This window comes from Pogona vitticeps, chromosome 2, assembly GCF_051106095.1.
Source record: "Pogona vitticeps strain Pit_001003342236 chromosome 2, PviZW2.1, whole genome shotgun sequence".
NCBI lineage: Eukaryota > Metazoa > Chordata > Lepidosauria > Squamata > Agamidae > Pogona > Pogona vitticeps.
The window spans coordinates 238,194,285-238,217,772 of NC_135784.1; the positions used below are offsets into that span (position 1 = coordinate 238,194,285).

Consider the following 23,488-nt stretch of genomic DNA (forward strand, 5'->3'; position numbering starts at 1 on the left):
AGAACTGGAAATCTTCTGTTGTTCTGTTCCTGGCAGGTGTGCTGATCTCAAGATATTCTTCTGGCACAGAGTTAAGCTACTGCACCTTCATCTCCCTAGCAGCTCTGAATGAGCAAGGGAACAGGGATGGTGTACTGATCTCAGAGGACTACCGTTTCCCTGAAAATAAGCCCTGACCTGAAAATAAGCCCTAGTAGGATTTTTCATGATGCTCGTAATATAATAAGCCTTACCTAAAAATAAGCCCTAGTTAAGTGAAACCCTGCCCTCCACCATTGTGCAGCAACCAGAAGATGTATTTGAATAGATGTAGATTGTTGTACATGGAAAAAAAAAATAAAAACATCCCCTGAAAATAAGCCCTAATGAACGTTTGGAGCAAAAATTACTATAAGACCCTGTCTTGTTTTCGGGGAAACATGGTAATTAAATGCATAGCCACAAACTCTGTTCCTTATAGTTCATAATGGGTAATGGAAAGCAAAGGTGAGCAGCTTGCTTTGCTTGATAGATGTGGGGCACAGAGAAAACCCCTCTGACTTTGGAACTGTGGGTTGAAAGTGGAGATATATCAGAGATTTGTACTGGTGTCTAGACAGTCTGAATGTAACACATATCAAACAGAGTTTGGGGCTGCAGATTTAGATCTGAGAAGGATGTGAAAAAATATTTTGAAAGTTCCAGAGGAAGAAAAGAAAGAATAGAAAGGAGGAGAACAACTGCTGATTTTGTTCCCCCAAACTGGAATCTACATCATTTCTGCGATCCTTCCGTCTTGACATAGATTCATGGGTTTTTGAATTCCAGGAACACCACCATTCTCCTGAATAGAGTTATGCAAATAGCTATAATTATGTATAGTGGTGTTTTACATGACACTGTGAAACATGGCAAAAATGTAGACATCATAGAGAGAATTTGAAGTGCCAAAGTCTGGACACAAAGATGTTCAGATCTGCAGTTCACTGCTCAGTACAGGAATGGGCATTCTTCCTGTTGGATTAGGTCGTGGGGGGGTGGCAGGGGGGGAGAAAGGACTCCTCATGCACTATTAGATGAAGAGGAGTGGAATGAAGTTTAGAGACATATTGTGTCCCACACTTTATACCATTGCCATGATAGCAATTTGCTAGTCGGTGTTCTGAGTCAAAACCAGAAACTGACAGTCACATCCTTTAGGACATGCAAGCAAGGAAAGTAGTTTCCAGTGTTATTTGTTAATCTTGCTTTCTACTTTGGACTGATCATAATTTCACCTATATTTGAGGGGAGGGGTATTCTTGTGAAGTCCAATTTTTTAAATGCAAAATTGCAATACTCTCCTAGGGCAACAGTGCATGGCTGCAAAGGAAGAGGGGGGTCAGGGCTGGATAACATAGCAACAAACTGTTGCTTAAACTTAGTTTGGCTCAAGTAGACACTCAAAACCTGCCCAGGTCAAACATTCATTGTGTACATATATGTGCGTAGGTGTATCATGTGTGTGTGCGCACACACACAGTTCTAAAAGGTGAAAGGAGGTAAAGCACTCTGTGGCATGTATGCTGCCCCAGGTACAGAATAGTAATGTATAAATATTTGCCATGTACTCCCACTGTTGTGTTTGAGGAAGTAGACTTGTTCAGGAAAGTTAGTGTATGGCAGTCTTTTAAGGTGCCACAACATTTTTGTCTTCTAAATTTTTTATTTTTCCTTTGTTTTTGCCTAAGTTGTTAAGATGACTGTGGGAAAACATAGCATGGAAAAGAACATACATCTTAAGTAACCTCTGTGTGGACCCTTTCCATGTTCTGTGTGATTAGAGAGTGCAGGAGGGTTTTCAATGGTGTATGTGTTAAATTATCACACTCCTCCTTTTCCTTATTTCAGCATTTTTATGGTATTACACTCTGTTTCCCTTTCCCTCTTTTTCAGCTTTTTCTTTTTTAAAAATTTTTTAACTCTCCAAATGCCATATTTTCTGGTACAATTCAAGATGGTTCTGATCCACACTGGAACCAGGTTGAGTCTGATTGCTTCCATTTGGGTACCTCCAAATCCACACAAACACTCCAGATTTTTCCTGGAATTCAGCATTCAGTTGAAGTTGAACCACAGCTTTTGTCTTCTCTGCCATTACACTCTTAGAAGAAAAGTGTAATGGCAGAAAAGAAAAGAGCAATACAGTACTAGATTAACTCAAGGGTAGCAATGCAAGTGGGAGAACTAAATGAAAAAAAAAGGGGAGACCATGAGTACAAGTTGAAAAAAAAAGAATAGATGGGGCAAAAAATGAGGTCAAAGAGTAAGAAGAAGTGTAGTTTCCCAGCCTATCCAGAGTTTCAGCTTTTTGTGATGAAAGTAACAACATTACTTGTAATATGTTACTTTCTTAGCTAATGAGGTCATAACAAATTTTGTTGCCATGAAACGACCAGTAATATTGTTACTTTCTTTTGTATAAAGAGTGAAATTTACTTTTTATTTCTTAAATGTTTGCTGTGACGGTTCCCCCCCCCCCCCCCATATATTTAAAATGTACAGGAAATTAGTTAGAACCTGAAAAGTATTGCATTAGTTAATACATTACCTACCCATTTGGCCATTCATTTCAATCTCTTCTTTTGCAGGGATAAAATATATATTATTTTACTTTTTTCTTGGAGTGTGAGGCGAATCCTGTTCCCAACATGGGAACTCTTTGTGACATTCTGGTCTAGTCAGCTTTTGCTTCTGTTTTGTGTGCAAGCCTACATAGCAGTAGAGTGGAATTTTAACCAGCTGAACGAGTTTGAGACTTGTCAAATTGAACTCTCTTTCATCTTTACAGTATATTCACCTCATTCTTTGTGAAAAGAATTGCATCTGACTGTTACGGCTTCTAGGCAGGTTATGCTGGGAAGTGTAGTTCTACAGAGGCATCTAACTATAGCAACATCAGCAAAAAGCTCTTAGCACCAACTCAAGACAACAGATTCTGCAGAGAAATCACAACAATCAAAGCAGTATAATACATCAGAAAAAGCCACCTCAGTCTGAATCTCGACACCAATTTACTACCTATTATAATTTCCAATTTAGCATGTTTAGAATTTGCAGGCGTAACCTTTATGGCTTTAGTACAGGAAGCAGTCAAACTCTTTCACATTTTGATTGAAACGTGAAAAAAGATTCTCTGTGTGTCTTCCTATAGCTGAGCTTCTTTGAAATGTGTCAATGTCTGTCTTCTGTAACCAGAGTTGTAGTAATCCTGAATTAGCAAACTTGCCTTGAGATTATTTAGATATAGACAGAAGGCCAGGGTATAGAAATCCATACTGTCTCGCTCTCCCATTTCTCTCTATTTTTCTTTTGATTTCTTTGGATCAACACTGGTTTAATCCCTGTATTGACATAAACAAATACAAGGGTGGGACAAATTTAGAGGTATTTATATTGCAAGTAAGCAGTTGTGTCCACAAGTTACGGAGATGTGAACTAACATTTGCTTTTCTGATGAGGAAATACTATTGTATGTAAATACCCAAACACACACACCCCCATTGTTTTTCAAGTTCACCATAATCATTATGTTCACAATAACCTTCAAGCATGGAGAACAGTTCTTCTAGTTCAAGACAGCACTTTCTTCCTGAGTAAAATATTGGCATGCTGTTATTGCTCATCTTCCCTGTCTCTGGGAAAAGAGATATAAAAGTTAAATTATAGCTAATTACTTGGTTTTGATAAAATAAACCATCGCTTTGCAGGATCTTACAAATTCACCCTGCCCTTTTGAGGCATTATTTCAGGCCTGCATGCAATCAGGAGAAGGAATTCTAGTTAATTTTTAGAGGAGAAAAAGAAATAGAAAATTCTATGCTTGATTCACTAGAAAGCAAATAATTTTATTCTGTTTCTGATCTTCATTTATAGCACCAGCAACAAGTGGTGCAGGCTGTGGAACGTGCCAAGCAAGTGACCATGGCAGAACTGAACGCAATCATTGGGGTATGTGGTCTTTCCATTTTAGCTTTAATAGTCTTTTTTTTTTTTAAAGTTCATTTTCTTTCTTTTTGTTCCAAGACATTGTTTTTGTTGTTAAGTTTAGTTCTCTCAGCTGGTCAAAACTGCGTTGGATGCCAAGAGGTAAATCCAAATGTTATCCCAGCTAAAGTAGACCCGCTGAATGAACTGGACTTGCTTAGTCAAGATTTATGTAAGTCTCATTGATTCAGTAGGCCTGCTCTAATTGAGACTGATAATTGGATTTAGCCCCAATGGACTGAGCAACCTGGTTCATTTGTGCTGCTGCGAATTGGCCATCCCTTTGCTGTAACCACTCACCTGTGCTACAGACCAGGAAGGTGAGACTTTTATTATCAACCAACTCACAAATGCAGGACTTCCATTGACCTTTTATAATTTCCCATTATCCCAATTCACATTCCTGAAAATGAGCATCAACTAAGAAGACAGCTGTTACATTGTTAGCAGATCAGAAGAACCCAGCCCTTTGAGATGCTGTGCCAGTCACATTTCTAAGATATTGTGCAGATTTTATTCCTGATCACAGGCATCAGCTTTTATGAACAACATAAGCTGTGAGCTCGTCATCAGAGTTGTGATCGGAAATGAGCCTTCTGAGGAAGTGGCAGTTTGCCATAGCAAAAGACCAAGCTGGATAGTGCCTAGGATGCACGCGTGGCAGAAGCTGCTTCTGCAAGCCCTACATTTAATGTTTGCTTGGGTTTTTTTTTTTTTTTTTTTGTAAGTTGTAACCCAGCTGAAGCCCTCAGGGTGGTTCACAACAAAACGTTCCATTTGAAAATATGATAAAACATGAGGACAAAATATATCTTGAAAGCAACAAGCTGTCAAGCAGAGCAAATAGATCTGTACACATTGCCTCTCTGATTTGATTGATTTTCTACACCGTCATTGTGCCATTGTTCATGGTAGCATGTGTCTTCTGTGAGCGAAGAAAGAAGCCAGAGGCAACATTTCATTGCCAGGCCTTGAGATCCTTGCCAGACAAAGCTCCCCCAAGGTGGTCAGTAAGCCACACACCACATGTACCTATTTCCACGGGATTCATTCTTTTCAAATGTTTGTGCTCTCTGCTTTGGGCCCATTTAAAGAATACCAATTGAGGAAAACTGGTATGTGGACATCACAAGCAAGGGACTGGTACGTTTGGAAATCCCATATAGATATACTCAAGCCACAGCAGGCTGCAGATGGACAGGTTGCTGACGTGGTTTGCTGTTATGCTGGTGGAAAGCAACTTGCAGTGTCTGAATGCCTTTATTTTAACTATAAAATCCAGCCCTGGAGTTCTGCTGGCAGAACTGTGAGTACTAGCAGAAGTGGGAGGGACCAATCCTGTCTCCCCATTGCATTCTTCTCAGCATCCTAAAAACATGCTTTGGAGAGCTGGAAAACTCTCCAGGCTTGATTTCCAGGCAGGTCACAGGACTTCAGAGGGTGGAGGGCAAGAAGGGAATCCCATTGCCCAGGTGTGGAAGTGTCAGTGCCATGTTGAATTTAGGTGTATGAGTAAAATGCAAGAATGGAAGTATCTTGTCCTTAGGTTTGTTGTTTTGATATCTTTCTCTCAAAACAAATCCATTTGGAACAGATTGCTGTGAAATCCATGTATTCTATGCTCTGATCCCAGGCCCACAAAGCTGCACATAATGTGTCCATATGTGTCATTCACCCCCATTTTATCCCACACGAATTCATCATATCTCAGCTGCTTGCATTCCAAAAAGCTTGTTCTGTAAGTTTGGGGAGGCTTTTGGAGCAGCATTCAAGTGGCTAGAGTTGGAGAAACACTTTCCAATTGCACATAAGCCTTTGCTTAGAGCAGGGCTTCTAAACATTGGGTCCCCAGATGTTCTTGGGTGACAACTCTCAGAAATCCTGGCAGGCACACCTAGTAATAAAGGCTTTGGGGAGCTATACTCCAAGAACATCTGGGGACCCAAGGTTGGGGACCACTGGTTTAGAGACTAGCCATCCCAAGATTGTGTATTTGGATGTTGCACTGAAAGTCACACATCTTATTCCCAAATACAGTGGTGCCCCGCAAAACGATGTTAATTCGTTCCATTGAAATCGCTGTCTTGTGAAAACATCATCTTGCGAAAAGTGTTTCCCCATTGGAATGCATTGAAATCCATTTAATGCATTCCAATGGGGAAAAATCATTGTCGTTCTGTGAAAATTGCCCATAGGGAAGCCATTTTGTGAAGCGCCAATCAGCTGTTAAAATCGCTGTCTTGCGAATCATCTGTCCCGAAAACACCCGTTTTTGCGAAGTGCCGATTAGCTGTTAAAATCATCTTGCGAAAAATGGTCTGTGAAGCACGGACCCAAACATCGTCCAGCGAAAATCGCCCATAGGAAACACTGTTTTGCGAAGCGCTATAGCGATTGCAAAAACTCATTGTCATACAGATTTGTCGTTTTGTGAGGTCATTGTCTAGCGCGGCACCACTGTAAATGTTATTAAAGGAATGAGACATAGGTAGCAATATGGGTCTTAGTGCTCATAGTGGGCTCGTAGTTGAAGACTGATATCAATTGGAATAAATCTTGTCAGTTGATTTTTGCACTAAATTTAGTCTCATACGTTGACAGTCCTGTTTGACTTTTTTTTGGGGGGGATTAATCTGCTTTCTGAATGGTAAGCAGTAGAAGTAACACTTAGACACAGTGGCAACATGGAAAGGTTTCCCAGGTCTTTTTTGTTATTACTTTAAACAAAATACTAATAATAATGAAAGAGCCTTCTTATGAATTGGTGCTAAAGGCCGATAAAATGGTTGCTCAGGAGAACACACACACATAAAATAAAGGTGAGAAAAATCACTAATAGCCCAGTGATTCACATCTGTAATTATTCAGTTAGTGCAAGCAATTGTTTAAGCTATTCTAATGAAAACCTTACAACAGTGCCTTCCCTTTTTCTGCCCACTCACAAAAATGCTCCTTTTCTTTTGTGCTTGGAATATACATAAAAGTCTTTCTCTGTCTCTCAAAAAATGCAGTGTATCAAACACGCTTTGAAATGCTAATTATTCCATTTACTTTCATTAAAATTCAAATTGCTGAGTGAAGATGTGGATAAGGGATGCCGAATAATCAATCTGTAGTGAAGATATTCCTTGATTTATGCTTCTGTCTTTTAACAAGGAAATAGGGGCAGTCTGATCATTGCTGACAGTACTGTAGAGAGAGGCCTGATTGTAACTTGTTTTTCTTAATAGGCTATTTTGAGCGCTCTTTCCTATCCTTCTGACCACAAGAAAATACCAGCAGTCAATTAAAAAATATAAATGGGAAAGAGTAACCTTTATTTCCTCTGGAGTGCCCCTTAGAAAGAAGGGGATGAATCAGACAGAGTGGGTTGTGTAGAATCATGAATAACATTTGTTGTATGGCTTTTACGCTCCGGAGGGGAGACTAGAAGATGAATAATTTCCCAATTAGTTTTCATTACCTAATAAAACTACCGCTATCTAAATATTCTTTGAACAAAATAAATTTTAAAAGGTCATTTAAAAAGAATTAAGTGTTTTCCCTGTAAGTTATGAAAATGTGAGCCTCGGTTTACCCTGATTTTTAGGCATTAAAAAACACTCAGCATCATTTTAGTCAAAGGCCCTGCATCTTTTTGTCTAGAATGCACAGTTTTGATTTGCTTTTAAACAGCTAAAAAAAATTTCAGATGAACCCTTTCTTCTCACCTCACATCATGTTACATGAGTTATAAACTGCAGGAAGTAAATACCATCAGAGCAGTTAGTTGCTTATAAATTTCTTTTGATATAGTTGGGTTCCAGTCTCTCAAACTAACCTAGATTCTTATGGTGGCATGTGTACTTAAATGAAGAAATGTGAAAAATAAAATTATTTCATGAGAGACATTTAATTTTCTTAAGCCTGTATGAGTGTTTCGCCTCAGTAGGTGGCTGTTTGCGCTCGGTTTTAATTTCTGAGCCCAGGATGGCTCTTCCCAGCCTGTTTTCATCACTTTTCATACCTGCCAGTGAAATAATGATGATTCATTTATATGAATAAACACCATTGTTAAATACACTATCCTGAGTACCTGTATATTTTAACATATCAAGGCAGAATGTAAATGATCAAAATAAATAATCAGAAATGTGGGTAGAAAGAGGGTACAGTATAATTCTTTGCACAATGACATGTCCGCAGGAATAAGTAAGGATAACTGGGACCTGACTGAAATTAATTTTACTGTGTAGTTCTAGTCTAAACATGTATGTATGGTACGCTGTAGATCCTTCATAGCTTGATACTAGGATTTCATGAAACCTAATAAAACACCTTGTTAACTTTGCAGTATTCTGCCTTCATTGGTAAATGAAGCAAACCACTGTTCCATGTCATTTAAATGTGGAACGCTGAAGTGAACTTGAAACATTGAGAGATGGGTTGTTCTCCTGACAGTAAACTAGTTGTGTTTAATGGAATGAAACACTTATAATGACTTCTTTCACAGGTCATGTTTTGTTGAAAATTACTGACAGATTGACACCAGTTAAATATTAGCCAATTTTTTTTTAAAAAAATTATTTTCGGTGAAAAATAATGGAAGGAATTTATGAGAGGAGAGGGATGAAGGATTATTGGGGAAGCCTGCTATAAATATAACTGAAACTAAGTGAGATGAAAATAGTTTCTCATTCTTCATGTTCCGGGTGTTTTTTCTTAATATTCCAACATTGCTTCTCTTAATACCTCTCTTCCTTTTCCGGTCCTTCCCATTCCTTTTCTTGTGTCTCTCTATGTAGAGATGGTAGTTTATATAATGAAAATAATGTTATGCCATCAGGTCGATCCACATTGATGGCAACGCTTTCCAGGTTCTCCAGGTAGAGAGTACACAGAAGTGCTTTACCATTCCCTTCTACGGGGCACTTCTGGGACTGTGCCAACTTGTCCAAGGCTATACAGGCTGGATTTTCTCCTGCAAAACACAGTAAGGAATCCAACTTCCAACTACTTGGCTTCCCAGTCAGATGCCCAACTCACTGAACTATCCAGCCAATTGAGTTTTCTGAAAAGATAACTTTTTCAAATCCTGGAAGAGGGGATTATAATTTTTTTACTAATCCCTAGCACTTTATTTCCCATGATGTTCTGGAATGGATTTTCCAGGAGGCACAAGCTGAAGGGAGAAGAGTTGAACATTGCCTCATGCGGTTTTGTGACCTCTGAGCCAATATTTTACTGTTTTACCATTAGAGAGTACAAGAAAACAAAAGATAGTCATTACTCATTGTCATTGAAAGAGCTGATCAGATAGCTTCAGATGGGAGGAGAAACACTAGTGTCAGTGGCTTGCAATTCTCTAGATTTTTTTTATTATTATTATGGGAGGTACGAAGGCTTCTGGATGAGAGATGGCCAAAATCTGTCCCTCAACATCAGGGAAGGCAAAGAGTTGCTGATGTGCCATATTTGGGGGCAGGGCTTTCTCTTTAACTTCTTGTGTCATGTCACTTAGCCACAGTTTTCAGATGGTAAGGACCTGAATATTTTCCCTAAAGGTTATCTAAATATTCCTCTGCCACTGCAGCAGTGTTCTGGAGCTTGGGTAAGTGCTAGGAGTGGTGATAGAAAGATTCAGTGTGTGTGTGTGTGTGTGTGTGTGTGTGTGTGTGCGCGCGCGCGTGCGCTAGGAGCCACATTATTTTTTCTTTCTGTGGTATCCTGCCTGTTCTTCTTTCTAGCATTCAGCCGAAGTCACAATATTTTCTCTTGGGTGCTCTATGTGCGTGTACATGTGTGTGTGTAGAGTAGACAATTGTCTAGATGAGCGGGGTATAAATCTAATAAAATAAAATAAAAGTGTGTGTGTGTGTGTGTGTGTGAGAGAGAGAGAGAGAGAGAGAGAGAGATGATTCTACTTGCCCATGAAAGGAAGAAACATTGGGACAGTCGAGGGGTATTTGAGTGGTCTTCTGCTTGCATGTATCTGCAATTTAATATCTCTTAAACAAATCGCTTGTGTTACCTAGATACAGGCCGATGTCCTTTTCTCCAAACAAGACAGTTGTACCACGTGAAGTATTTTTCTGTGAACGGGGGTAAAAATGCACACATGAAGAGGGATGATCAGGTGTATTTTTACTCCCTCATGGAAAAATACACCCTGTCATCCCTCTTCATTGGCCGACTTGATGTGGTAATGGGGTTGGAGGAGTCTCCCATCAACCGCAGAGGCAAATATTCACAATCCTGCCTTAGAAGGCTTGTAGTTCATGAAGAATAATGGTTGTCAACCTGTTAAAACTATTTGAAACAATAGTTTTGGATAAATTCTACAGTGGGCCAAATGCTGTTTCAAATATTTAGAAGCATTGCTGCATTGCATGCTGGGGATGAATGGTGCGTTCAGGAAGGACTCCTTGGTGATGCCTTTAGGCATAAGATGCAGTACCATTTATAAGATCACAGCCAAAGCCAACCGCATGTACAGTATAGTGCACACTTTATTGTTAGCAATTCTTTCCTTTTTTGTGTGTTGCAGCTCAGAATGCAAATTTCCAATATAGAAATACTTTGTTTACCTTTAATAAGCAGATTGATTAATAGTTGTAGTTCTTGAACTGTCTGGAGTGTTTGAATAGGAAATTTGGATGAAGTAATGTGACCATACAGGGTGACACTGCTGAAAGTGTTAGATTGGGGGACTGGTAAGGTCTGTTGCAGGCCAAATTCAGGCTTTTAAGATCCCACTTGTTCTAGTTGGAAGATTTAGCATGGCTTGGAAATGTTACATTTTCTTGACAAAATGTCCCAGAGTAGCCCGGCTGGCATGCCTGTTGTCCATATTTGGCCTGAGATACTGATTATTCCAGTTCAAAAAGTAACCTTCTCAATCTCTGAAATTCGGCACACTGGAATTGATTTGCTCTTACTACTAATTATTAAAGGAGTAGCAACTTGTACCTTCATAAAAACGTGAGGGGTATACAGTTCTGTTATGAATTCCTCTCTCTACCCACACATGTATGTGGCATGCTGGCTGTAGTATTCTAAGAGTTAAAATCCCTCACAGCAACTGTCCCCATCACTGAGCGCACTACACATCACTACCACATCACCGCAGTTTATGCTGCAGCATGCAGATGGAGGCCTGTTTATCACTGGGAGAAATGTAACAAAAATGTGAGAAGCCAGGTATGTAGTGATGTTCCAAAAAATACAATTTAGCACAAGAAGTGCTGAACCTCAATTTTTAGCAGTGACACTTTAATGATAGGAAGCCTGCAAAATTATTTGCTATCAATTGTGAAGGCAATAACAAGCCTTGGTGGTTTTTCACACTCTCTGTGTTAAGTGCTTTCAGAATGACAGCGTAAACTGTGTTAGAGAACTCCAAGGAAGTAAAACTGATTAAAATGTTCATGCTTGAATGGTGCTGATGGAATAGTTCATTTGGACTTTCTCTACCTCCTGCAGCTCAAGCTGAAATATTAAAATTCAGTGGATTTAAATCTCTCTCCCCTCAGCTCAGGAAAAAAAAACATTACATTTTAATAGGTTTTAAACTCATAATTCACTGGTTTGGAGCAGTACTATTAAATCTATTTAAATATTACTTGTATTACTAAGGAAATGATTTAAATGATTTTGCCTATACTATTTCATTCATTCATATATATATGTATATAGTGTGTGTGTGTGTCAGAGAGAGAGCTCACAGGAGGAAGAACAATGTATCATTTTTAAAGTATCTGGTTTTTTTAAAAAATGCATTTTGCTTTATTGATATGATTATATTATTCTGGAAAATTAAAAAATTATTCAAAGCAAATGTTAAACTTTAGAATAGCCGACCTTACATAAAATACATAATAAGGAAGCTGTGATATTTTTCTCTCTCTTCACATTAATATACTGGTGATAAAATACATCCATTTTCTGATTGAGGCGAACATGCCTGTTCCCCCATCCTGGCTCCCATTTTGAAAGGTCTTTATTAAACAAGCGAGTAGTCCGTTGATCGAAGCCTTCACAAAATAATGATAGAGTGCCAGTAAAGGGAGAGAAAAAAGAGGAGGGGGGCAAAACAACAAGCAGTATGCCACTTTTCCTTTTTCCTTTTTGACAAACTTGGAGTTTGGGTGGGAGGTGGAACTCTTTGGCTAGCCCTGTGGTACAGATAAGTGCATACAAGTTCTAATAAAAACTTAGCATCAGTGCATCCTATTATCCCCACGGCGCCACTGGTCCGTGCCTCATGCTGCTAAATGCTAATGCATTTTTGCACTGGTGCTTAACGCAGGGAGGGAATTTCTGTCTCTATGTGCGAAGAAAGGGGCTCCTTTTTGCCTTTCAAATGAGTTTACTCTTTGGGTCTTTGATCTGAAACAAAGGTTAAGAAATAAGAGCTAGGTTTTTGGCAGGCATAATTTGGTGCAGCTCCACTGATTTCAGTAGACGTACCTTGATTTATGCCAGCCGAGAGTGTCTACTTCGGAATCTATACTAGGGGAGAAAGACTTGGCTGTCCCTGTTGATTCTGAATGTTTTTGATGCATGGGGAGGGGTGCATTTTTAGTTTGCATAGTAACATCTTTTCCACCCAGCGTGTATGTGTACTGCATCCCAAAGCCAGGGAGGATGCTGTGTAGCTTAGTAATACACTGTGACCTCTGTGAGACAATCACTTATTTTTCTGACTTTTTATTGTTTGGTCAAAGGCTCTGCCTATATTAAGCTGTGCTTAGAGCTTAAAGGCTGTAAAACAAATTGGCCACCTGCTGTACACTGTATGCAGATTGTAATGGTAGGAAGGCAGAAGAGGAGGTTGACTTAATGGCATGTCTGTTTCCTGTTTTCTTTGTCTCCACTTTGTAAGGAAATGCTGAGATGCTCTATGTCTTATTTAATCGTTGTATTTATGTGTGCATACAGCAGGCACAATGGCTTGCCTCTACTTACGCTTGCCATTTGATATTGCATCTAGGTGGCAAGTTGGAATTAAATTACGGTTTTATTTTCAGTTGATAATGTAGCTCTTTACAGTACTACCTAATAAGGCCTAATATATTCATAATATTTATTGTAAGGGTTTCTGTGTTGTTTTTTATTCTGCTTCTAGCCTTTTAACCTCAAGGCGCCTTCTCAATATGCTGTACATGTGGTCAGCTTAATATCGTATTTGGGGGAGGGGGGAGCTAGATTGCAGCAATGTTCCCAATAGTCCAGGTCTTGTCAGGCTGTGTTTGACTGGATCATTCAGAAGGCAGACCAGATGAAAATAAGATACTGTACTGCTTTTGCTGTCACTTCAGCACCAGGCAAATGTCTTATTTTCCTTAGCTTTCCCAGCTCAAATTGGTTTCATATTTGCCACTCTTTTGTTCTGCTTTTAAAAAATCATCATTACCTCTGCTTATATCTTTTTTTATGTTTTTCCCTCCTTCCCTCTCTTTCTTTCTCTCTCTCTCTCACACACACATGTACAGATATATTTTTATTTTTGGCCCAAGACAAAATTCTGAAAAATTGGGTATAAAGTAACTAATACCTTCTTTAAAATGCTAAAAATAACATTTAAGAGGTGTATTCCACTTCAAGGAGCCATCTTAAGGTGTGTGTTTTTTAAATGTAAAACAAGAAAAAATGAAAATAATTTTTTTAAGATGTTAGTCTTGGCAAAAACCTGGCAAGAATTTTGCCAATTGAAAGGGCAAGCAAACTGAAATGAAATGTTGTCCTTGGAGTATCTGGTCTTTTGCTCTATTTTAAGGTTTGCACAGGAAGCTTGGGCACAAAATGAAAGCTGAAAAATCTGGGATGGGGGAAATTGGCAAGCTGCTTAATGGCCCCCATCACAAGGATGTGAAGAAGGAATGGGAAGACGCCACAGAGTCAGTGCATACACGCCACATGCAGACACTACCAGGATGGGCGAGCAACACATGAAATCTGTGGTACCTTACACTCCCTATCAGTCATGATGGCTGAGTGAAAGAAGGTGGTCTTTTGAATTACCTCACACTGAACATCCAGCGTTTTTTTAAAATTCCTTAAAGGAGATCCCACCATGTTCTGAAGTAATCGGTTCCGCTGTCAGACAGATCTCATCAGACAGTTCTCTCCACTGTTTAGTCAAATCATCTTTCTTGTCATTTGAAACTAGTTGTTCAAGTCCTCCCCTCTGGAACAGCATAAAACACACTTGCTAAACCTTCCGTGTGACAACCCTTCAAATATCTGAAGATGGCTATCGTTGCCACCTCTTAATCTCTTCTTTTGCAGCCAAACATACCAAATTTCCTCAGCCCTCCCCATTAAACCTTCTGGATGCTGGGGGAAAAAAAAAACAGCAACCCTTCACTTGTGTGCACCACTGGAGAAAAGGGAAGTGGCAACATCTTTCCTTTCTGAGAAGCCAGGAATGATGGGAATGGTAGTTCTTGAAGCCGCCTATACTCTGAAACAGCACAGCTCAGGAACTACCCTTCCCATCACCCTTAGCTTCTCACAACCTCTTCTAGAAACCAGCAGGCAAAGTTGAGCCAGGAAGCACCTGTCTTTTCTTTTTTTCTCTCTCCAGCGGTGTGCCGTATTGTAGATTTCTTTTTCCTTTCTTTTTCTGGTAGCCAGGGGGTTGCAATGGGAAGTGGCTGAACATGGCTTGTAGGTGGGGTGTGGGGAATGCTACACATTGCTTTGCTTCCTGCTGCAGACTTGGGCTATGCAACTGCCTGCCTACAATGAATTTGCCACTTTCCAGGAGGATCCACAGGAGACAAGGCCCCATCCACATCCTCTAGATTTGATACCTGGGGCTTAGCTCCAGTTACCCTTCCCTGGTGAACCCATGATCATTTTGTTGCCCTTCTCTTAAACGTGGCTCCCGTTTGCTGATGTCCTCGTAATCCCATATAACTTTTGCCTCCTCTCGTTTCCCCCAGATATGTATGAACTGCTTATTTAATCCAAATGTCTCATATCAGAAACCTCCCAGGCATAGCACATGACAGCAAGCAGGCATCTGATCATTTATTTAAGTCCAAGACAAAAGATTGAGAAACTTGAAGATTAAAATGGTAGATTATTAAATTTACATCAGCAACTTGTAGGTTTTCAGATAAGTAGGGTTATCAGCAGCTGAGAACTCTTGGACTCTGTTGTAACAACACCAGCATAGGGCATCAATATATTATCGTAAATAAAGCATTTAATTATCTCTTAAAAGGCAAGTGAAATTAAGGCAAGCATTTACAAATTAACTTTCTGGAATCAAACACCCTCGTGTACTAGGGCAGAGACATACAATGAATTGACAGAATTTATGTCAGGATCCAGCGGTGTCCCTCCACTGGATGTTGTTACTTCTGTCAGAACAAGTTATTCCTCTTTCTCCCTGAGCTTCCTCACACAGCAAAACATCCTACAAGCTTGCTTTGCAGGGCTAGAGACCCCTTTGGTGCAGGTTTTTGGTGCCACGGAGGGCTGCAGTGGGGGGGGGAAGGAAGCCCCAATTCTTGACCCCCCCAAAAAAAGTAGCTGACATTCCTGTTAAGTAGCTGACATTTTCTTTCAGTACTGAAATAAATTTGAGCGTTCCATAGCTTTTAGAGACAGAAATTCTCTGTAGCATTGGCAAGGGGTTGGACTCTGATCCATAGGGTTCCTTCCAGCTCTGCAGTTCTAAGATGATGATGATGATGGATGATGATAGAGTCTCAGCTCCTGACTTACTTTTAATGTAATGTTAGGGATTTTGATTTTATATTGTAAGGTATTCTGTTGTTTTAGTGGTTTGTTGGGTTCCCCCCCCCCCCCCATTTCTGTTGGTGTTCCCTGTAACTTATTAGGTTTACTTATTTTCTCTTCAAACACCACTTTATTTCTTCACCTGTTAGCTGTTTTTATATGCAGTGTGGCTTAAATAGTAATACTGATGAGAATATTTTAATTGGAGGCTACCTCTGTTTTCCAGGCAGTGTGGAGAGGATGTGCATACAGCGTGTATGTGGGCTGAGATATAAAGTGAGGTCTTTGAGAGATTAATTTGTCAGTTAACATTAGAAATGTCTCTGGGTTGGAGGAGGATGTTAGGGCTGTTTGGATAATGGCAATGAGCTTTCAGGGTCTATAAGGGGAAAAGCACTAGATTACTCTGGCATGGCGCAGCTTGGAAGATATCCAGTAGAAACCTGAATCCTTTCCAGGAAAATAGGCTTCTGAATGTGCTGACTCTAAAAAGAGAACATTAGAAGCTAATTTGTCCATGGTTTATAAGCACATTGTGCTTTTAATTTGATCCTTTTTAGATATGTAGGGAGGGGATTTGAGCTTGCCATCAGTGTATAAGATCTCTCTCGCAGGAAAAGGCATGGAAATCAATGGGAAAGTTAAAACTTTTTCATGTTTCCTTTCATTCCCCTCCCCATTTCCTTTGAAATATACCAAATATCAGGCTGGTCTCTTTCTCTCTCCCCCCCCCCCCACCGTGATAGATACACCTTACATTAAATGCATACATGTTTATATATTTATGGATGAATACAAATTACATGAGTCTCTTGTCAAGCGTGAAGGATGTGCATGTGGAAAAAAACCTGGCATGTACCTATAAAGTACTCCTAAGGGTTAGGCTCCTGCTTCCATGGTTTTCAAAGCTAGATGCACCACATTCTGCAGGCGTGTGCTTTTGTTTAGAAGCAAGGGTTGGGTATCCGTATCAGAGTACTCGATGGAAACTGAGAAATGGCCCTCAGTTCAAAAATCTTGATGAGGGTGTTTGATTCCAGAAAATTAATTTGTAAATGCTTGCCTTAATTTCACTTGCCTTTGAAGAGATAATTAAATGCTTTATTTAAGATAATATATTGATGCCCTGCGCTGGTGTTGTTACAACAGAGTCCAAGAGTTCTCAGCTGCTGATCACCTGGATTCCTTTTGTAGGCTTGTAACATGACAATGTGTTGGCATAATGCAGTCAATGGATAGCAGTTGTCAGATACCTCTATCCAGTTTGTTATTCCACACCCTGTTATTGATCATTTGGGCCACTCATGGCGTATCTTGCATTGTTTGTACTAGCTAGCCAGGGTAGTTGGGAGGTAGGGCTACATCATATCAGGTACATGCTGCATATTTTAAAAACTTGGACAGACAGGATGGGATAATTGGCACACAGCAACTGAACATTACCCAGTCATAAGTTGGTATGCATGTTTTTTAAGAGACAGTGAGGCCTCTGGGGCTGTCTGAGAAGATCCTAGACCTCTAAACCTCCTTGTAGGGTCCATACCCTGCCTATGATACAACCCCTTTCTGCTTTCTCTTGCTTTGCACACTACATGCGGAAAGAGAAAAAGGTCCCATTTGAGCTCTGAGAGCTGCTGCCTAGAGGATCTCCTTTTTTGTAGATATGGTCTGCCTGATGTGCCTGGTTTTGTAGCAAGTGTAATTCTAAGATATGTAGGCAAGTGAAAGCTTGCCTTATCTGTGAAAGCTTCCAGGCTTTGGGAAGGGTGGATTTTTGTCCTACTATGCTTTGAAATACCATGATGAGAAACTGGGTATGGGGAGGAGATACACTACTTCAGATTGCCGGGGTGGTTGGGCCAGAATGCCACCCCACCAGGAGTCTTCCTCTCAAGTGTTTTATTGTACTCCCTCTCCCTTTTAAGCCCTATTCACAAGGCCCTGGCTGGTTCAGGTAGTTCCCATACGGTGCCCCTGTGGCAGTGGAGGTATTGTGGTTGCCAAGGAGGTGGTAGATGGCAGTCTTCTTGTGGAGCTGATAGCAGGATGCAGCTGAACGCTTGGACAATAGTCTTTAAAGGAATATTTCTCTGCATCTCAAATTATGGCCTGGCAACCCTGCTTGTGGCTTTATGGTTAATGGCAGGGTTGAACAGGAGCCAGCCCTTTGATAACTTTCTGAAGAACTGTCTTGGTGCATCTTCTGTGGCTAAGACATTCGCTCTGCTTTCAGCAGAAGCCAAACACTGTCTGGTTATTCCAAAACTGTAGTAAGTGAGTAAATTGTAAACCCTAGTCCTTTGTGTGCTTGGTTTGGATCCAGGGTGAAGGTGAGAGCCAGTTACACGGCTGTCTCCTATGACAGACAGACAGAAAGACAGACAGACAGACAGACAATTTTTCCACGATGTATTATACAAACTTTTTTTCTGATAATGAATTTTAAAGGTCAAGAATTAGAAAAAGTTCAGAGTTGTAGTTTAGATAATAGGCAGGAGAATGTGGAGGAGCTTTTTGAAAGGGATGTTTTTGGTAATGAAGTTGACCCCCACACACACACACTCCTCCTCAAACCATTCTTAAAGGTAGGAGGAGAAAGGAGACAGTAAAGTGAGACTCCATTTGCTTAAATAATATGTGTTTTTTTTAAAGCGAAAGCATGTTTCAAAATCATTCTCAGAATTCTACATAATGGGGGGAAGGGGGAGGAAAGGGGGGCTGTCAGCACCGGGTGTGAAATAAAGCAGGTCCCTGTTGGAATGGAATGAGCACCAGCCATTTCTTCCCTCTGCCCACTTTCTTTGGGTCCCCCACCTTTCCTATTCAGTAGCATCGACTCACCATCTACCCCACAATGGTTGGTATAGTAAAGAGCTTGATGCAGTCCTGGCTGAGGTCAAGCATTCCAATTCTAACCTCTCAAGGGCTTTTCTCTATGTGTTGCCAGTGTACTGGTAAAAATGACTTTAAACTCTTGTCAGCGCAGTTACTGGTGCATGCATCACAGTCCCACTCAAATAAACCTGTCACAACACAGAGTCAGCAGCTAGAGAAGAGTACAAGGGCAGGCCTCTAGCTTTTCATTCGAGCATCACTAAACGTGCACAGAGTGCCCAATTATTTCAGCATTATTGAGCAAGCCTACAGGAGGACCCAAGCTTTGCTACATTAGATTTTCTTTAGTAATTTGCTCAAGTACCGCTGAGGACACTTAAAGGACTTAAAGCGGTGGCTGCAACCAGTTTCCTTTTCTGGATTGTTAATTCAGGTTTTCCTCTTTCAAATTAACTCGTGCTGCATGCTGTGTGGCAGCTCTGGGAGAACTGTTTAACACTAATTTTCTCAATTTTCAGCTTTTTTTTTTTAAAGGAAAGAAACATCATTACTGCTGCTTTTGTATTTAACTCACGTGTTTTGATTAGGCATGTGTATCTGCGTGCAACTGCTCCTGGACGTTTAATGTTATATTTGAAATTATCAGAATGTGGTTTTGGGGTGAGGTGGAAGCTATGTCCAATAATAATAGAACAAAGCTTGATAATGGTGCAAACCTCTTCCCTTCCTCCCTGCATTTTGCCCTCAAAAGAAAGCTCTTGATCTGGGGCACTGTGTGCTAACATGGTTTCCAAACAGCAAGGATTGTGCTCTTCGGCCATGAGAAACGTTTGAACTCCTTATATGTCCCTGCCTTTCCTGATGTACTTTCTTTTTTTAAAAAAAAAACTTGTTGATTAATGCAGTGTTTCCCAAACTGTGTACTGTGGCTTGGCGGGGCAACAGGATGTCCACTCAGGGCTACCATGGAATCCTCTCATCCAAAGTTTTGTATAGCACTTACTTGCATTTTCTCTGCTATCTATATATTGTGGACAAAGGGAGCCCTGGCCCAGGACTGGGTTTTCTGCCTTCCTGTTCACAAGGGAGCCTTCCCTGCCTACCTGCCCAAAAATGCAGCTTCTCTTGGAGAAGTCAGGCTATCTGAGCATTTCCTTTAAGCTATCTATACAGTATACTGTTGTGCCCCGCTTAACGATTACCCCGCACTACGACAAATCCACTTCACGACGATGTTTTTGCGATCACAATTGCGATTGCAAAATGATGTTTTAAATGGGGTTTTTTTTTCGCTTTGCGAAGATCGGTTCCCTGCTTCGGGAACCGATTCTTCACATTACGACAATCAAAACAGCTGACTGTCGGGTTTTCAGAATGGCCGCTGGCTGCTCAAAATGGCTCCCCGCTGTGCTTAGGGGTGGATTCCTCGCTATACAGGCACTGAAAATGGCTGCCGTTTGGAGGATCTTTGCTGGACGTGAGTTTTTAGCCCATTGGAACACATTAACCGGGTTTTAATGCGTTTCAATGGTTTTTTTATTTTCGCTTTACGACGTTTCCGCCCTACAGTGATTTCGCTGGAACGAATTAACGTCTTTAAGCGAGGCACCACAGTATGGTATATAGTCTCTGGTTCTAGCTAGTGGTCTGTCTTAGTAATATACCCTGGGAAGGTGTATTTTTGTGTTTTTTTTCCTGATTTTTTAAAGGATTGATTAAGTGAAACCATGGGCACTGATCCTTTGGCTATGGCAGTACTACTGTATTGGGAAGCTGTGGGCAATGGGGAGTAAATAAAGGTAGTGACAAGTCAAAAAGTTTTGGGAACCACTGGATAAATTCATAGCAAATCAGGACCATTGATTGGGTGACAGCCCTTGAAAGCATCCAAGTGCAGGGTGGCACACAGTTGATCACATTTTAAGGTTTTCTCTTTTGGAACAATTTCAACATCTGTGTCTCATTTTTCACAGCAGCAGCAACTCCAGGCCCAGCATTTATCACATGGACATGGCCTCCCAGTGCCTCTCACTCCACACCCTTCAGGATTGCAGCCACCAGCCATCCCTCCCATTGGCAGCAGCGCTGGCCTTTTAGCCTTGTCGAGTGCCCTTGGTGGACAGTCCCATCTCCCGATCAAAGATGAAAAGAAGCATCATGATAATGATCACCAAAGAGGTAGGACTGGTTTCACTGGCTTCCTTTGCTTTGAATGCGCATCCTATCCCTTGGGGTGGGTGGGTGGGTGGCATACCATTTGGTGAGCTTCACCAACTGTCCAGAAGTTTCCAGCTCTTGGAAACAGCCCACCCATCCTGCTTTGCCATCTTTTATTTAGAAAACTCTGTATGTGAACTTGTGAATCAGTAATGGGTGGTTAGTGGCTTTCTAAATATTTTTGGACTACAACTCCTGTCAGCATGGCCAGTGATGATAGATGATGATAGCCACCATCTTGCATCATATAGGCAGCCATATGTTGCCCACATGGTAGCCGGCCATCTCCTCCTGTTCTTTCAAGTCTTTTCCAGGAACACATGCTTTTCAGGTAGAATTTTGGCTTGTCTCCCTTCACTGGGGGTCAGTGAGCATTGGGAGTCCAAAGACTGTCATCCTGGGCCCCCATAAGGGGTGCATCAGTCACTCCAAGTAAAGTAGAAAGTGACCAGAAAACCACTTCTGGTTTCGATTTTTAAGAAGGGGAAATAAAAGCCTTTTAGTTAAAAGAACAGATACTTTGCTGAAAGAAAGTATCTCTCTTCTCTTTAGAGGAGAATCATGCTCCCTAGAGGCATAGTTCTTTTTAAAAATGCAAAACCAAATTCAACAGAAATATGTCTAGGGTTCTTCCCCCCCTTGCACTCAGAAAATGTTTTTTGGTGGGCTACATCTAGTGGGCCAAAGTCCCCCGACCCATCCCGCTTAAGAGATTGCTTTGGTTGTGGATATTAAGACATAAAGACGCAGCATGATACCAAAGAACTGCTATCTCCACTGTATGGAGAACAAAATTGTAGGTTGAACCAGACTCCCACGTTACAGTATTTCTAAGTTTTAATGAATTGGACAGCTATTCAAAAGACAGATTCGAGCTGTCCAAGCTAGTTGTACAATGTTAATACAAATTAACTCTACAGAAGAGTTAATATTGCTGAAGTTTATTTTTAATGATGGGGCTCATGTTTGTTACTGTAATTGTTGTTGTTCTGGAGATAGAAGAAATTTAAGATATAAATAAAATAATATATTAAAAAAAATAATGTATATTTCTGTCTTTTTCCTTTCTTGCCTACTCCTGTTGCTGCTGCTGTTCTACATAAAGACAGAGACTCCATAAAGGTAAGACTCCCATTTCATAGGCGGAAGGAGTAGCTTAAAGATATTGGAGTGCATTTGATTACAGTTGAGCTAAAGCCCAAGAAATGGTATAAAAGTAATTGGTTGGTGATGCCCTTATTCATTAGCACAGTCTTGGGTAGCCTGTTCCAAAAATGCTACATAAGAGAGATGTCTATCTGAATGTTCCCCCTGCCAATAACCTGAAAGGAGACACAAGCTTTGGGTGGCAGGGACACACAAGTCATGCATACCACATACTGTAGCCAAGCCCACAGCTACTGCCATCCAGAGTGACAATGTTTCAAAGCTGTTCTGATGCACATGTCTGTACTTGTCCTGATAGGAGTTATTATGGAGCATCAAACATGGAGAGTTTTTTCCTTTTCTACATCATGCTGTCAGCAGGGAAACATTTCCAGAGGAAGTGCCAGGGAGCATGATCTTGTCATGCCGCAACAGCAAGGGACAGGGTGGGCTCCCACAGCCCCCTAACATTATTTCTTCCCAGTGCATGAGGTGGAATCCTGTAGAACCCCCCACAAATAAAATCTGAACGGCTATTGGATGTCTGACATTGACTCATATTTAAGTACTTCTTCCTGGTTGGTTGATTGTTGATAAATAAACACAGTGTTCTTACCAGAAACTTACCAGGCGATAAAAGACATGTGGACATGAATCGATACATGCAGACCCTCTTGAATGACATTGTGATTTAGAGAAGATTGTGCTTGTGGGATTTTCCATGCTTTCCTCAACTTCTTAAATCACCTTTTCATTCCCATTTGCTGCTCTGTAGAAGTTGATGTAACAGAGAGAATACAATATGGGCTTGTATCCCATCTGTTAAATGATTGTCTGGAGTGACTCCCATAATTTGAGGCTAGTAATGAATATTTTCACTGGAATTAGTGTTGGTGCCTTGAGGCTTTTTGATATTTTAGCATAAATTAGTTGTACTGAAACATGGCCTTTCAGATCTTTGAGTATGAAAGGCATCCTAAATGTGAGCACTAATCTGCTGTCAAGCAGGAACTAAGACAGATGCCTTTCTAACAGGATCTTCTAACCAACTTTTACATTGTTGCATGCTGGTAAATAGAATATTGGAGCTGGTCTTATACGCCTGATGAGAGAGTGTCTAATTGTTTTTATTTTCAAATATGTTTTCTGTCAACTATCCAAAAGGGATCTGCCTCTAGCGGCAACCGAGGTGACAAAATACTAAAACAACCCAATTTTTTTAAAAGCTAGAACTGCCAAATTAAAATTAACACTGCTATATCCCCAATGCAGTAAAATAAGTTGAGCCAGAAAAGAAATACAACTCCCCTTTTAAAAAGAAGAGATTTCACTAATAGTCTCAAAGACACCTATGAAATGAGCCAACTCCCATAGCATAAGGGAGAGCAGAACTTAACCATTTCACTCCAGAAAGTTTTGGCCAGGCGTAGATTCTGCAGTCTACAACAGCTAAGCAATAGAAGTACAGTGGTGCCTCGCTTGACGACATTAATTTGTTCCAGCGAAATCGCTATAGAGCGAAAACGTTGTCAAACAAAATTAAAAAACCCAT

At 40.5% G+C, this 23,488-nt stretch overlaps 1 protein-coding gene across 8 annotated transcripts in view; it reads left to right on the forward strand.

The window, feature by feature from the left end:
* LOC110075998 (TLE family member 4, transcriptional corepressor) overlaps nucleotides 1-23,488 on the forward strand; it is a 172,416-nt gene that overhangs the window by 77,373 nt on the left and 71,555 nt on the right. For 2 of the 8 annotated variants that reach the window (XM_072992242.2, XM_072992238.2), the window contains exons 6-8: nucleotides 3,895-3,969; nucleotides 20,547-20,751; nucleotides 21,896-21,912. In XM_072992242.2, the coding sequence (XP_072848343.1) occupies nucleotides 3,895-3,969; nucleotides 20,547-20,751; nucleotides 21,896-21,912 (297 nt within the window). The remainder of the gene's footprint in view (nucleotides 1-3,894; nucleotides 3,970-20,546; nucleotides 20,752-21,895; nucleotides 21,913-23,488) is intronic. The other 6 variants (XM_072992243.2, XM_072992239.2, XM_072992244.2 and 3 more) reach the window with 3 other exon arrangements.